We start from the raw sequence: 16,034 nt of genomic DNA on the forward strand, positions 1-16,034 counted from the left end.
GGCCGATCGGGTATGACGTACTATCCCGTCGGTGGTCATACGGGCCCACCCCACCTCGACGGGATAGTACGTCTAATGTCAGAAAGGGGTTAAGGCAAGAAATAAATTAAGATAACCCGTGGACGAAGTTCCCAGAACGTGAGAATGTGAGAATGCACTTCACTTGGGTCTCCGCTATTTAAAGGGATATTTTTGGATATCTCAATTTATTTCTTGCCTTAATATATTTGATGCACCAGCACTTTAAGTATAACGCTATTGCTATTTATAGACATATTATATCCCTTTGATAGCGGATAATTTGTATTAGTATTGTGATGTTGTCTGCATGCTTCTTTGCTATTTCCAGGTGTCACACTTTTATTCCTCTATCTGTGGATTCCCCCTTTTGTGTTATATTTATTGGATTACCTTCATGATTATCATGTATTTATGAAATTATGTAATAAAAATGTACTTTTAACCCATTCTTGGGACTGATTATTCCTTGTTCGGTGTTTATTGTAGTTTCCTCTTATCTTCCCTGGGTTTTTTTGACATAAGGATAGAAGGTCCCTCTTGGGTGTTATATGTTCACACTGGTGTCATGGTTTCCGTCTACTGCAGGAGTTATAATGTGGTTCTGGATACACCACATGATGGACCCAGAACTAATAATGGGAAACTTACAGAATCCGTGCCACATATAATGCTGCAAAGTAAGAAAACCCAACAGGGACCCGGATGCAAATGTGAGCACAGTGTTACAGTTACACCCCAGACATTGGGCTGAATTGTGAACTGACCTTGTTTTACGTCCTCCGCTGCCACGGAGTCTCCAACCTCAAAGTCTGACGTGATGCGGCGTTTAATGAAGCGGAGGTAGAGCTCTGTCCGGGCGCTCATCAGAGTCACCTCAGCCAGGATGGGGTCCAGGTCCCTGTATAGTACACAACACACTACAATCACTTCATCCTGACAATTGGAGGCTCAGACTCCATCACCTGACGGACACTCACCGGGGCTCGATCTTGTCAGCGGATGAAGCTCGGATGATGCAGCTCTGCACCCGCTGGAACTACAGGAAGAGCGGTCACACCGTGAATCACCATCATTACCCCCACTAATCACCTCACAGCCGAGACCCTCCTCACCAGCGGCCATCACACCTCACCTTCCTCTGGTAGTCTCTCTGCTGTAGAAACTTATCCACCACTTTCTCCACCTGTCGGTCGCACTCAGCCTGCAGGTGTTTAATAAGCATGTAGAGGCGTCCGGGCCCGTAGTACGTCTCCAGAATGGGCTGATGAGTCTCCACTATACGGGCGATACCTGAAACACAGAGGTACTGATGAGCGGCGGGCCAGTACGAAGCTGTGCAGGAACGTCCCTGCCCGGCGCACACCGCCCACTATATCACCATAACATTATAATAAGTCCAGAGCGGCTGTGCCAGAGACTGATGCAGCCGGAGAAAGAACCGCCCCGTGTGCGCAGCTGGAGAAAGAACCGCCACCGTGTGCGCAGCTGGAGAAAGAACCGCCACCTTGTGCACAGCCGGAGAAAGAACCGCCACCTTGTGCGCGTTGTCTACAAGCGGGGGCAGCTCAGACGCGCTGCTTTGTACTCACCTTCAAACAGCAGGGTAAGGGTATCTGCAAATAAGAGAGATGCCCGATGCTCACTGCCCTCCGAGGCCAAAGCCAGCGCCAAGTTCTCTTCAGCCTTCTTAGCTACCTGCAAAGCAGAGGATGACATCAGCTGGAGACACTGGCTGGGGGGACAGGTGAAGGGGCTGCAACTGGGAAGGAAAGGAGCAGGGAAGTGAGGAGAGGCAACACGGGTGAGGCGAGGGCAGGCGGGACGGACGGGAGAGGCCTGGGCAGGCGAGACGGACGGGAGAGGCCTGGGCAGGCGAGACGGACGGGAGAGGCCTGGGCAGGCGAGACGGACGGGAGAGGCCTGGGCAGGCGAGACGGACGGGAGAGGCCTGGGCAGGCGAGACGGATGGGAGAGGCCTGGGCAGGCGAGACGGACGGGAGAGGCCTGGGCAGGCGAGACGGACGGGAGAGGCCTGGGCAGGCGAGACGGACGGGAGAGGCCTGGGCAGGCGGGACGGACGGGAGAGGACTGGGCAGGCGGAACGAACGGGAGAGGCCTGGGCAGGCGGGACGGACGGGAGAGGCCTGGGCAGGCGGGACGGACGGGAGAGGCCTGGGCAGGCGGGACGGACGGGAGAGGACTGGGCAGGCGAGACGGACGGGAGAGGCCTGGGCAGGCGGGACGGACGGGAGAGGCCTGGGCAGGTGGGACGGACGGGAGAGGCCTGGGCAGGCGGGACGGACCGGGGAGGCCTGGGCAGGCGGGACAAACGGGAGAGGCCTGGGCAGACGGGACGGACGGGAGAGGCCTGGGCAGGCGGGACGGACGGGAGAGGCCAGGGAACGCGGGACGGACGGGAGAGGCCAGGGAACGCGGGACGGACGGGAGAGGCCAGGGAACGCGGGACGGACGGGAGAGGCCTGGGCAGGCGGGACAGACGGGAGAGGCCAGGGAACGCGGGACGGACGGGAGAGGCCAGGGAACGCGGGACGGACGGGAGAGGCCTGGGCAGGCGGGACGGACGGGGGAGGCCTGGGCAGGCGGGACGGACGGGGGAGGCCTGGGCAGGCGGGATGGACGGGGGAGGCCTGGGCAGGCGGGACGGACGGGGGAGGCCTGGGCAGGCGCGATGGAAGGGGGAGGCGACGGCAGGGGAACAGACAGGGGAGACGACGGCAGGTGAGATGGACGGGGAGGCGACAGCAGGGGGAACAGACGGGGTAGGCGACAGGAAAGGGGGAACGGACGGGGAGGTGACGGCAGGCTCCAGAGAGATGCAGCAGATTTAGGGTAAGAGACAAATTCTCACCTGCTGACACAGGTACGCAGAGAACTTGCTGATTCCCTCCTCGTGAAGCCCCAGCAGTGGGAAGATCTTGAAGAATCTTTCCACCTGGGGAAGGTCCCCGGCTTTAGTTGCTGAATCAAACTTCTCACTGACCAGAACCTTCAGCTGCTTCTCGGCCTCCTGTAGAAGCTGTAGGTTGGCGTCAATCATGCTGCCTAGAGCACAGTGCGGAAAGATGAGAACGAGACGTCGGCGCCTCCTGGAGTCACAGCGACGGTGGAGAGAGGCCGAGCTGCTGTACATTCATATATTACTTAGGGTGTATATGCATTACCAGATAAAAGTTTGGACACCCCAGTTCATGCAAGGTTTCCTTGTTCTTACTGGAATGTGCACATTGTAGATTCAGACAGAGAGCAGCAAAACCAAAAAAAGGAAAAAAGAAACAGGCAGACTGCGCTCCCTCAGACTCGTCCTCTGCCCCCTCAGACTCCTCCTGCGCCCCCTGTTGTGCTGTCCTCAGCAGCTTCATCGGTCATCACCTGGAGTGGCTCCAATGAACGAATGCAGAGATGACGTGTGGGATCCGTGGCCTCCAGAACCACTGATCTCACCCAATAGAGGATTGCAGGCAAAGGGCCCAACAAGCGCTCAGCTCCACCGGGAAATCCCTCACGACTGCTGGACAAAATGATGAGGGTGGTAAAGCAGTCATCAGAGTAACATTGAGGTCACAGGAGGAATAACAGGCGTTGCTGTGCTCCTCGTTTCCCTCAGACCCCTGCTGTACTCGTTTCCTACCTGCGCCCCCTCAGACCCCTGCTGCGCACCTGGTTTCCTACCTGCACCCGCTCGGACCCCTGCTGTGCTCGTTTCCTACCTGCACCCCCTCAGACCCCTCCTGTGCTGCTTTCTACCTGCGCCCCCTCAGACCCCTCATGTGCCCCTCAGACCCCTGCTGTGCTCGTTTCCTACCTGCACCCCCTCAGGCCCATCCTGTGCCCCCTCAGACCCCTGCTGTGCTCGTTTCCTACCTGCGCCCCCCCAGACCCCTCCTGTGCCCCCCCAGACCCCTGTTGTGCTCCACGTTTCCTACCTGCACCCCCTCAGACACCTCCTGTGCCCCCTCAGACGCCTGCTGTGCTCGTTTCCTACCTGTGCCCGTTAGACCCCTGCTGTACTCGTTTCCTACCTGCGCCCCCTCAGGCCCCTGCTGTGCTCATTTCCTACCTGCGCCCACTCAGACCCCTGCTGTGCTCCGTTTCCTGCCTGCGCCCCCTCAGACCCCTGTTGTGCTCCCTGTTTCCTACCTGCGCCCCCTCAGACCCCTCCGGTGCTCGTTTCCTACCTGCGTCCTGTCAGATCCCTGCTGTGCTCGTTTCCTACCTGAGCCCCCTCAGACCCCTGCTGTGCTCGTTTCCTACCTGTGCCCCCTCAGACCCCTGCTGTGCTCGTTTCCTACCTGTGCCCCCTCAGACCCCTGCTGTGCTCCTCGTTTCCTACCTGCGCCCCCTCAGGCCCCTGCTGTGCTCGTTTCCTACCTGAGCCCCTCAGACCCCTGCTGTGCTCGTTTCCTACCTGCACCCCTCAGACCCCTGCTGTGCTCGTTTCCTACCTGCACCCACTCAGACCCCTGCTGTGCTCGTTTCCTACCTGAGCCCCCTCAGACCCCTCCTGTGCCCCCTCAGACCCCTGCTGTGCTCGTTTCCTACCTGTGCCCCTCATACCCCTGCTGTGCTCCTCGTTTCCTACCTGCACCCCTCAGACCCCTGCTGTTGTATGTCTTTTTATTATCATATTTTTTATACCTTTTTCTTATTGTAAGCACTGACCCTTTTTTGTATTAAAGTATAAAACTTTAACAAGTTGAACCTTGAATGTTCTAAAAGAATCCAAAGCCTAAGGTGTGTGAGCCTTATGAGTGATAGACATATTTTTATTAGTATTATTATTTCTGGGACTCATCGCCCGTGTATTCGGTGAGTGGTGGCAGCGTGTATGAGCGGGTGTGTGGTCTGGGCCGGTGTGTGATTTATGCTCCCATTACAGGATAGGACTGAGGTTGAATGCTGGACTGAGAGTGGGGAGATAGATTAACCCTTGCAGGCACAACCCCAAGTCACGTGTGAGAGCAGGCACGTGACGAATAAGTGACACCACGGAGAAGGGATCCGTGACACTCCTCTTTTCCTACCTGCACCCTTCAGACCCCTGCTGTGCTCCTTGTTTCCTACCTGCACCCTTCAGACCCCTGCTGTGCTCCTTGTTTCCTACCTGCACCCTTCAGACCCCTGCTGTGCTCCTTGTTTCCTACCTGCGCCCCCTCAGACCCCTGCTGTGCTCGTTTCCTACCTGCGCCCCCTCAGACCCCTGCTGTGCTCCTTGTTTCCTACCTGCGCCCCCTCAGACCCCTGCTGTGCTTGTTTCCTTCCTGCACCCCCTCAGACCCCTCCTGTGCCCCTCAGACCCCGGCTATGCTTGTTTCCTACCTGCGCCCCCTCAGTCCCCTCCTGTGCCCCCTCAGACCCCTGCTGTGATCGTTTCCTACCTGCGCCCCCTCAGACCTCTCCTGTCCCCCTCAGACCCCTGCTGTGCTCATTTCCTACTTCCTGGTTTTTCTGCCTTCAGTTTGAATGTACAATGCACAATCCAACAAGAAATCCACAGTACATGGTGGGGATGGGACGGGAGGTTGTGTTTTCCTTTTTTTGGTTAAGTGTCAAATTCATGGTATTTGTTGAATATCATTGCTTGTATGTACCACTGTGCATTTAATAAAGAGTTTAAGAAAACCACAGTAAGGACGGGTGCGGCCGGACTCGGGGTCAGTGTGTCTGGACATGGCTGAGCGTGCACACATCACCTTCTCGCCCCTGCCGGCTCAGCTCGATGACGGACTTGTCCAGGCACAGGTAGCGGTGGATGTGCGCAGCCGCCTGCTCGTATTCCTCGCTCTTCAGTGCCGTCTGAACGCCGTCCATACAGAACTTGAGATCCAGGATGTCGTCCGCTCGCTGAATGGCCTGATACAGCCGACACTGCGGAGAAGACTCGGGGCGTCAGTCTCCACCATCAACCACAGGATGGCGCTGAGCACACTGCACCGGCCCCCCATGTACTGTGCACAGGGGCCGACAGACACGGGGGTAAGAACCAGGCATACCGGACGTCACTAGAGAGATACGTGAGCCCAGCACCACCGGGGGGAAACAGACCACCGAACACTGGAGGATATCACATAATGTAACAGCAGAATAGTGAGTGCAGCTCTGGAGGATAAGACACAATGTAACAGCAGAACAGTGAGTGCAGCTCTGGAGGATAAGACACGATGTAACAGCAGAATAGTGAGTGCAGCTCTGGAGGATAAGGAATGTTGTAACAGCAGAATATTGAGTGCAGCTCTGGAGGATAAGGAATGGTGTAACAGCAGAATAGTGAGTGCAGCTCTGGAGGATAAGGAATGGTGTAACAGCAGAATAGTGAGTGCAGCTCTGGAGGATAAGACATGATGTAACAGCAGAATAGTGAGTGCAGCTCTGGAAGATAAGGAATGGTCTAAAGGCAGAATAGTGAGTGCAGCCCTAAAGGATAAGACATGATATAACAGCAGAATAGTGAGTGCAGCTCTGGAGGATAAGGAATGGTGTAACAGCAGAATAGTGAGTGCAGCTCTGGAGGATAAGGAATGGTGTAACAGCAGAATAGTGAGTGCAGCTCTGGAGGATAAGGAATGGTGTAACAGCAGAATAGTGAGTGCAGCTCTGGAGGATAAGACATGATGTAACAGCAGAATAGTGAGTGCAGCTCTGGAGGATAAGGAATGGTGTAACAGCAGAATAGTGAGTGCAGCTCTGGAGGATAAGACATGATGTAACAGCAGAATAGTGAGTGCAGCTCTGGAGGATAAGGAATGGTGTAACAGCAGAATAGTGAGTGCAGTTCTGGAGGATAAGGAATGGTGTAACAGCAGAATAGTGATTGCAGCTCTGGAGGTGGCTGAAGGATAAGACACGATGTAACAGCAGAATAGTGATTGCAGCTCTGGTGGTGTTTGGAGGATAAGACACGATGTAACAGCAGAATAGTGAGTGCAGCTCTGGAGGTGACCGGAGGATAAGATATGGAGTACTGCAGGCAGTGACCATTGCTGTCTATATATATATACTCTTGTACACAGGGCGGCCTACCTTGGCTAGATCGAGCTGCCGCACTTTGCTGCTGACGTTCTCGGCCAGGTTGCAGGTGAAGCTGATCATGCCGGACAGTTGCTGGGCATCTCCGTCTATCAGCTGCAGGTTCGGCCTGGGTGAATGATTGAGGGTGGTCAGAGGTAGAGTGCAGGATTATGGGGGAGCGGACTGACAGCGCGCAGGGTCTGCAGGATGACTGCCCCCCATGTGTACGTACCCCATCCGCTGTAAGGACAGCATCTTGTTCTCTACTGCCCCCTGCTGTCCGAGCAGCACCTCCAGCTCTGCTTCCACCTGTACCTGTAAAAGAGAGGCAGCAGATCACCGGAATTACTGTACAGGGTGATATATACGGCAACAGTCCTCCGTAGGGTCCCTGACACTATGGCGGCTCCTCCTGTCACTGACACTATGGAGGATCCTCCTGTCACTGACACTATGGTGGCTCCTCCTGTCACTGACACTATGGCGGCTCCTCCTGTCACTGACACTATAGAGGCTCCTCCTGTCACTGCCACTATAGAGCCTCCTCCTGTCACTGACACTATAGAGGATCCTCCTGTCACTGACACTATAGAGAATCCTCCCGTCACTGACACTATAGAGGATCCTCCCGTCACTGACACTATAGAGGATCCTCCCGTCACTGACACTATAGAGGATCCTCCCGTCACTGACACTATAGTGGCTCCTCCTGTCACTGACACTATAGAGGCTCCTGTCACTGACACTATAGAGGATCCTCCTGTCACTGACACTATAGAGGATCCTCCTGTCACTGACACTATAGAGGATCCTCCTGTCACTGACACTATAGAGGATCCTCCTGTCACTGACACTATAGAGGATCCTCCTGTCACTGACACTATAGAGGATCCTCCTGTCACTGACACTATAGAGGCTCCTCCTGTCACTGACACTATAGAGGATCCTCCTGACACTGACACTATAGAGGATCCTCCTGTCACTGACACTATAGAGGATCCTCCGGTCACTGACACTAGAGGATCCTCCTGTCACTGACACTATAGAGGATCCTCCCGTCACTGACACTATAGAGGCTCCTCCTGTCACTGACAATATAGAGGATCCTCCCGTCACTGACACTATAGAGGCTCCTCCCGTCACTGACACTATAGAGGATCCTCCCGTCACTGACAGCATAGAGGATCCTCCCGTCACTGACACTATAGAGGATCCTCCTGTCACTGACACTATAGAGGATCCTCCTGTCACTGACACTAGAGGATCCTCCCGTCACTGACACTATAGAGGATCCTCCCGTCACTGACACTATAGAGGCTCCTCCTGTCACTGACACTATAGAGGCTCCTGTCACTGACACTATAGAGGCTCCTCCTGTCACTGACACTATAGAGGATCCTCCTGTCACTGACACTATAGAGGATCCTCCTGTCACTGACACTATAGAGGCTCCTCCCGTCACTGACACTATAGAGGATCCTCCCGTCACTGAAACTATAGAGGATCCTCCCGTCACTGACACTATAGAGGCTCCTCCCGTCACTGACACTATAGAGGCTCCTCCCGTCACTGACACTATAGAGGATCCTCCCGTCACTGACACTATAGAGGATCCTCCCGTCACTGACACTATAGAGGCTCCTCCCGTCACTGACACTATAGAGGCTCCTCCTGTCACTGACACTATAGAGGATCCTCCTGTCACTAACACTATAGAGGCTCCTCCTGTCACTGACACTATAGAGGCTCCTCCTGTCACTGACACTATAGAGGATCCTCCCGTCACTGACACTATAGAGGCTCCTCCCGTCACTGACACTATAGAGGCTCCTCCTGTCACTGACACTATAGAGGCTCCTCCTGTCACTGACACTATAGAGGCTCCTCCTGTCATTGACACTATAGAGGCTCCTGTCACTGACACTATAGAGGCTCCTCCCGTCACTGACACTATAGAGGCTCCTCCTGTCACTGACACTATAGAGGATCCTCCTGTCACTGACACTATAGAGGATCCTCCTGTCACTGACACTATAGAGGCTCCTGTCACTGACACTATAGAGGCTCCTCCTGTCACTGACACTATAGAGGCTCCTGTCACTGACACTATAGAGGCTCCTCCCGTCACTGACACTATAGAGGCTCCTCCTGTCACTGACACTATAGAGGCTCCTCCCATCACTGACACTATAGAGGCTCCTCCTGTCACTGACACTATAGAGGCTCCTCCTGTCACTGACACTATAGAGGATTCTCCCATCACTGACACTATAGAGGCTCCTCCTGTCACTGACACTATAGAGGCTCCTCCCGTCACTGACACTATAGAGGATCCTCCTGTCACTGACACTATAGAGGCTCCTCCCGTCACTGACACTATAGAGGCTCCTCCTGTCACTGACACTATAGAGGCTGCTCCTGTCACTGACACTATAGAGGATCCTCCTGTCACTGATACTATAGAGGCTCCTGCTGTCACTGACACTATAGAGGATCCTCCTGTCACTGACACTATAGAGGATCCTCCTGTCACTGACACTATAGAGGCTCCTCCTGTCACTGACACTATAGAGGCTCCTCCTGTCACTGACACTATAGAGGATTCTCCCATCACTGACACTATAGAGGCTCCTCCTGTCACTGACACTATAGAGGATCCTCCCGTCACTGACACTATAGAGCATCCTCCCGTCACTGACACTATAGAGGATCCTCCTGTCACTGACACTATAGAGGCTCCTGTCACTGACACTATAGAGGCTCCTCCTGTCACTGACACTATAGAGGATCCTCCTGTCACTGACACTATAGAGGCTCCTGTCACTGACACTATAGAGGCTCCTCCTGTCACTGATACTATAGAGGCTCCTGCTGTCACTGACACTATAGAGGATTCTCCTGTTACTGACACTATAGAGGATCCTCCTGTCACTGACACTATAGAGGCTCCTCCTGTCACTGACACTATAGAGGCTCCTCCTGTCACTGACACTATAGAGGCTCCTCCTGTCACTGACACTATAGAGGATCCTCCTGTCACTGACACTATAGAGGCTCCTCCTGTCACTGACACTATAGAGGCTCCTGTCACTGACACTATAGAGGATTCTCCCATCACTGACACTATAGAGGCTCCTCCTGTCACTGACACTATAGAGGCTCCGGTCACTGACACTATAGAGGCTCCTCCCATCACTGACACTATAGAGGCTCCTGTCACTGACACTATAGAGGCTCCTGTCACTGACACTATAGAGGCTCCTCCTGTCACTGACACTATAGCGGATCCTCCTGTCACTGACACTATAGAGGCTCCTCCTGTCACTGACACTATAGAGGCTCCTGTCACTGACACTATAGAGGCTCCTCCTGTCACTGATACTATAGAGGCTCCTGCTGTCACTGACACTATAGAGGATTCTCCTGTTACTGACATTATAGAGGATCCTCCTGTCACTGACACTATAGAGGCTCCTCCTGTCACTGACACTATAGAGGCTCCTCCTGTCACTGACACTATAGAGGCTCCTCCTGTCACTGACACTATAGAGGATCCTCCTGTCACTGACACTATAGAGGATCCTCCTGTCACTGACACTATAGAGGCTCCTCCTGTCACTGACACTATAGAGGCTCCTCCTGTCACTGACACTATAGAGGCTCCTGTCACTGACACTATAGAGGATTCTCCCATCACTGACACTATAGAGGCTCCTCCTGTCACTGACACTATAGAGGCTCCGGTCACTGACACTATAGAGGCTCCTCCCATCACTGACACTATAGAGGCTCCTGTCACTGACACTATAGAGGCTCCTCCTGTCACTGACACTATAGAGGATCCTCCTGTCACTGACACTATAGAGGCTCCTCCTGTCACTGACACTATAGAGGCTCCTGTCACTGACACTATAGAGGCTCCTCCTGTCACTGACACTATAGAGGCTCCTCCTGTCACTGACACTATAGAGGCTCCTGTCACTGACACTATAGAGGCTCCTCCTGTCACTGACACTATAGAGGATCCTCCTGTCACTGACACTATAGAGGATCCTCCTGTCACTGACACTATAGAGGCTCCCGTCACTGACACTATAGAGGCTCCTCCTGTCACTGACACTATAGAGGCTCCTCCTGTCACTGACACTATAGAGGATCCTCCTGTCACTGACACTATAGAGGATCCTCCTGTCACTGACACTATAGAGGATCCTCCTGTCACTGACACTATAGAGGCTCCTCCTGTCACTGACACTATAGAGGCTCCTCCTGTCACTGACACTATAGAGGCTCCTCCCGTCACTGACACTATAGAGGCTCCTCCTGTCACTGACACTATAGAGGCTCTTCCTGTCACAGACACTATAGAGGATCCTCCTGTCACTGACACTATAGAGGCTCCTGTCACTGACACTATAGAGGATCCTCCCGTCACTGACACTATAGAGGCTCCTCCTGTCACTGACACTATAGAGGCTCCTCCTGTCACTGACACTATAGAGGCTCCGGTCACTGACACTATAGAGGCTCCTCCCATCACTGACACTATAGAGGCTCCTGTCACTGACACTATAGAGGCTCCTGTCACTGACACTATAGAGGCTCCTCCTGTCACTGACACTATAGAGGATCCTCCTGTCACTGACACTATAGAGGCTCCTCCTGTCACTGACACTATAGAGGCTCCTGTCACTGACACTATAGAGGCTCCTCCTGTCACTGATACTATAGAGGATCCTGTCACTGACACTATAGAGGCTCCTCCTGTCACTGACACTATAGAGGCTCCTGCTGTCACTGACACTATAGAGGATTCTCCTGTCACTGACACTATAGAGGATCCTCCCGTCACTGACACTATAGAGGCTCCTCCTGTCACTGACACTATAGAGGATCCTCCTGTCACTGACACTATAGAGGCTCCTCCTGTCACTGACACTATAGAGGCTCCGGTCACTGACACTATAGAGGCTCCTCTCATCACTGACACTATAGAGGCTCCTGTCACTGACACTATAGAGGCTCCTCCTGTCACTGACACTATAGAGGCTCCTCCTGTCACTGACACTATAGAGGCTCCTGTCACTGACACTATAGAGGCTCCTCCTGTCACTGATACTATAGAGGATCCTCCTGTCACTGACACTATAGAGGCTCCTGCTGTCACTGACACTATAGAGGATTCTCCTGTCACTGACACTATAGAGGCTCCTGTCACTGACACTATAGAGGATTCTCCTGTTACTGACACTATAGAGGCTCCTGTCACTGACACTATAGAGGCTCCTCCCGTCACTGACACTATAGAGGATCCTCCCGTCACTGACACTATAGAGGCTCCTCCTGTCACTGACACTATAGAGGATCCTCCTGTCACTGACACTATAGAGGCTCCTCCTGTCACTGACACTATAGAGGCTCCGGTCACTGACACTATAGAGGCTCCTCCCATCACTGACACTATAGAGGCTCCTGTCACTGACACTATAGAGGCTCCTCCCGTCACTGACACTATAGAGGCTCCTCCTGTCACTGACACTATAGAGGCTCCTCCTGTCACTGACACTATAGAGGATCCTCCTGTCACTGACACTATAGAGGCTCCTGTCACTGACACTATAGAGGATTCTCCTGTCACTGACACTATAGAGGATCCTCCTGTCACTGACACTATAGAGGCTCCTCCCATCACTGACACTATAGAGGCTCCTGTCACTGACACTATAGAGGCTCCTCCTGTCACTGACACTATAGAGGATCCTCCCGTCACTGACACTATAGAGGATCCTCCCGTCACTGACACTATAGAGGCTCCTCCCGTCACTGACACTATAGAGGATCCTCCCGTCACTGACACTATAGAGGATCCTCCTGTCACTGACACTATAGAGGCTCCTCCTGTCACTGACGCTATAGAGGCTCCTCCTGTCACTGACACTATAGAGGCTCCTCCTGTCACTGACACTATAGAGGCTCCTCCTGTCACTGACACTATAGAGGATCCTCCTGTCACTGACACTATAGAGGCTCCTCCTGTCACTGACACTATAGAGGCTCCTCCTGTCACTGACACTATAGAGGATCCTCCTGTCAATGACACTATAGAGGCTCCTCCTGTCACTGACACTATAGAGGCTCCTCCTGTCACTGACACTATAGAGGATCCTCCCGTCACTGACACTATAGAGGATCCTCCTGTCACTGACACTATAGAGGATCCTCCTGTCACTGACACTATAGAGGCTCCTGTCACTGACACTATAGAGGCTCCTCCTGTCACTGACACTATAGAGGCTCCTCCTGTCACTGACACTACAGAGGATCCTCCCGTCACTGACACTATAGAGGATCCTCCCATCACTGACACTATAGAGGCTCCTCCTGTCACTGACACTATAGAGGCTCCTCCCGTCACTGACACTATAGAGCCTCCTCCTGTCACTGACACTATAGAGGCTCCTCCTGTCACTGACACTATAGAGGATTGTCCCATCACTGACACTATAGAGGCTCCTCCTGTCACTGACACTATAGAGGATTCTCCCATCACTGACACTATAGAGGCTCCTCCTGTCACTGACACTATAGAGGCTCCTCCCATCACTGACACTATAGAGGCTCCTCCTGTCACTGACACTATAGAGGCTCCTCCTGTCACTGACACTATAGAGGCTCCTCCTGTCATTGACACTATAGAGCCTCCTCCTGTCACTGACACTATAGAGGCTCCTCCTGTCATTGACACTATAGAGGATCCTCCTGTCACTGATACTATAGAGGCTCCTGTCACTGACACTATAGAGGCTCCTCCTGTCACTGACACTATAGAGGATTCTCCCATCACTGACACTATAGAGGCTCCTCCTGTCACTGACACTATAGAGGCTCCTCCCATCACTGACACTATAGAGCCTCCTCCTGTCACTGACACTATAGAGGATCCTCCTGTCACTGACACTATAGAGGATCCTCCTGTCACTGACACTATAGAGGCTCCTCCTGTCACTGACACTATAGAGGCTCCTCCTGTCACTGACACTATAGAGGATCCTCCTGTCACTGACACTAGAGATGCTCCTCCTGTCACTGACACTATAGAGGATCCTCCTGTCACTGACACTATAGATGCTCCTCCTGTCACTGACACTATAGAGGCTCCTCCTGTCACTGACACTATAGAGGATCCTCCTGTCACTGACACTATAGATGCTCCTCCTGTCACTGACACTATAGAGGATCCTCCTGTCACTGACACTATAGAGGATCCTCCTGTCACTGACACTATAGAGGCTCCTCCTGTCACTGACACTATAGAGGCTCCTCCTGTCACTGACACTATAGAGGATCCTCCCGTCACTGACACTATAGAGGCTCCTCCTGTCACTGACGCTATAGAGGCTCCTCCTGTCACTGACACTATAGAGGCTCCTCCTGTCACTGACACTATAGAGGATCCTCCTGTCACTGACACTATAGATGCTCCTCCTGTCACTGACACTATAGAGGATCCTCCTGTCACTGACGCTATAGAGGCTCCTCCTGTCACTGACGCTATAGAGGCTCCTCCTGTCACTGACACTATAGATGCTCCTCCTGTCACTGACACTATAGAGGATCCTCCTGTCACTGACACTATAGAGGCTCCTCCTGTCACTGACACTATAGAGGCTCCTCCTGTCACTGACACTATAGAGGATCCTCCCGTCACTGACACTATAGAGGATCCTCCTGTCACTGACACTATAGAGGCTCCTCCTGTCACTGACACTATAGAGGATCCTCCCGTCACTGACACTATAGAGGATCCTCCTGTCACTGACACTATAGAGGCTCCTCCTGTCACTGACGCTATAGAGGCTCCTCCTGTCACTGACACTATAGAGGCTCCTCCTGTCACTGACACTATAGAGGCTCCTCCTGTCACTGACACTATAGAGGATCCTCCTGTCACTGACACTATAGAGGCTCCTCCTGTCACTGACACTATAGAGGCTCCTCCTGTCACTGACACTATAGAGGATCCTCCTGTCAATGACACTATAGAGGCTCCTCCTGTCACTGACACTATAGAGGCTCCTCCTGTCACTGACACTATAGAGGCTCCTGTCACTGACACTATAGAGGCTCCTCCTGTCACAGACACTATAGAGGATCCTCCTGTCACTGACACTATAGAGGATCCTCCTGTCACTGACACTATAGAGGCTCCTCCTGTCACTGACACTATAGAGGCTCCTCCTGTCACTGACACTATAGAGGATCCTCCTGTCAATGACACTATAGAGGCTCCTCCTGTCACTGACACTATAGAGGCTCCTCCTGTCACTGACACTATAGAGGCTCCTGTCACTGACACTATAGAGGCTCCTCCTGTCACAGACACTATAGAGGATCCTCCTGTCACTGACACTATAGAGGCTCCTCCTGTCACTGACGCTATAGAGGCTCCTCCTGTCACTGACACTATAGAGGCTCCTCCTGTCACTGACACTATAGAGGCTCCTCCTGTCACTGACACTATAGAGGCTCCTCCCGTCACTGACACTATAGAGGATCCTCCCGTCACTGACACTATAGAGGCTCCTCCTGTCACTGACACTATAGAGGCTCCTCCTGTCACTGACACTATAGAGGATCCTCCCGTCACTGACACTATAGAGGCTCCTCCCGTCACTGACACTATAGAGGCTCCTCCTGTCACTGACACTATAGAGGCTCCTCCCATCACTGACACTATAGAGGCTCCTCCTGTCACTGACACTATAGAGGCTCCTCCTGTCACTGACACTATAGAGGCTCCTCTCATCACTGACACTATAGAGGCTCCTGTCACTGACACTATAGAGGATCCTCCTGTCACTGACACTATAGAGGCTCCTCCCGTCACTGACACTATAGAGGATCCTCCCGTCACTGACACTATAGAGGATCCTCCTGTCACTGATACTATAGAGGATCCTCCTGTCACTGACACTATAGAGGCTCCT

The 16,034-nt window shown here is 53.1% G+C and overlaps 1 protein-coding gene across 1 annotated transcript in view; it reads right to left on the reverse strand.

Annotated features, from left to right (window-relative positions):
• The window catches only part of COG4 (component of oligomeric golgi complex 4), a 45,054-nt gene that overhangs the window by 23,499 nt on the left and 5,521 nt on the right, over positions 1-16,034 (reverse strand). Inside the window, exons 2-9 of the mRNA XM_069739530.1 lie at positions 7,280-7,362; positions 7,060-7,174; positions 5,733-5,907; positions 2,891-3,084; positions 1,611-1,716; positions 1,154-1,311; positions 999-1,057; positions 786-919 (exon numbers count right to left, since the gene is read on the reverse strand). Coding sequence (XP_069595631.1) covers positions 786-919; positions 999-1,057; positions 1,154-1,311; positions 1,611-1,716; positions 2,891-3,084; positions 5,733-5,907; positions 7,060-7,174; positions 7,280-7,362 — 1,024 coding nt within the window. The remainder of the gene's footprint in view (positions 1-785; positions 920-998; positions 1,058-1,153; positions 1,312-1,610; positions 1,717-2,890; positions 3,085-5,732; positions 5,908-7,059; positions 7,175-7,279; positions 7,363-16,034) is intronic.

The sequence above is a fragment of the Ranitomeya imitator genome, chromosome 9 (genome assembly GCF_032444005.1).
Source record: "Ranitomeya imitator isolate aRanImi1 chromosome 9, aRanImi1.pri, whole genome shotgun sequence".
NCBI classification, from domain to species: Eukaryota; Metazoa; Chordata; class Amphibia; order Anura; family Dendrobatidae; genus Ranitomeya; species Ranitomeya imitator.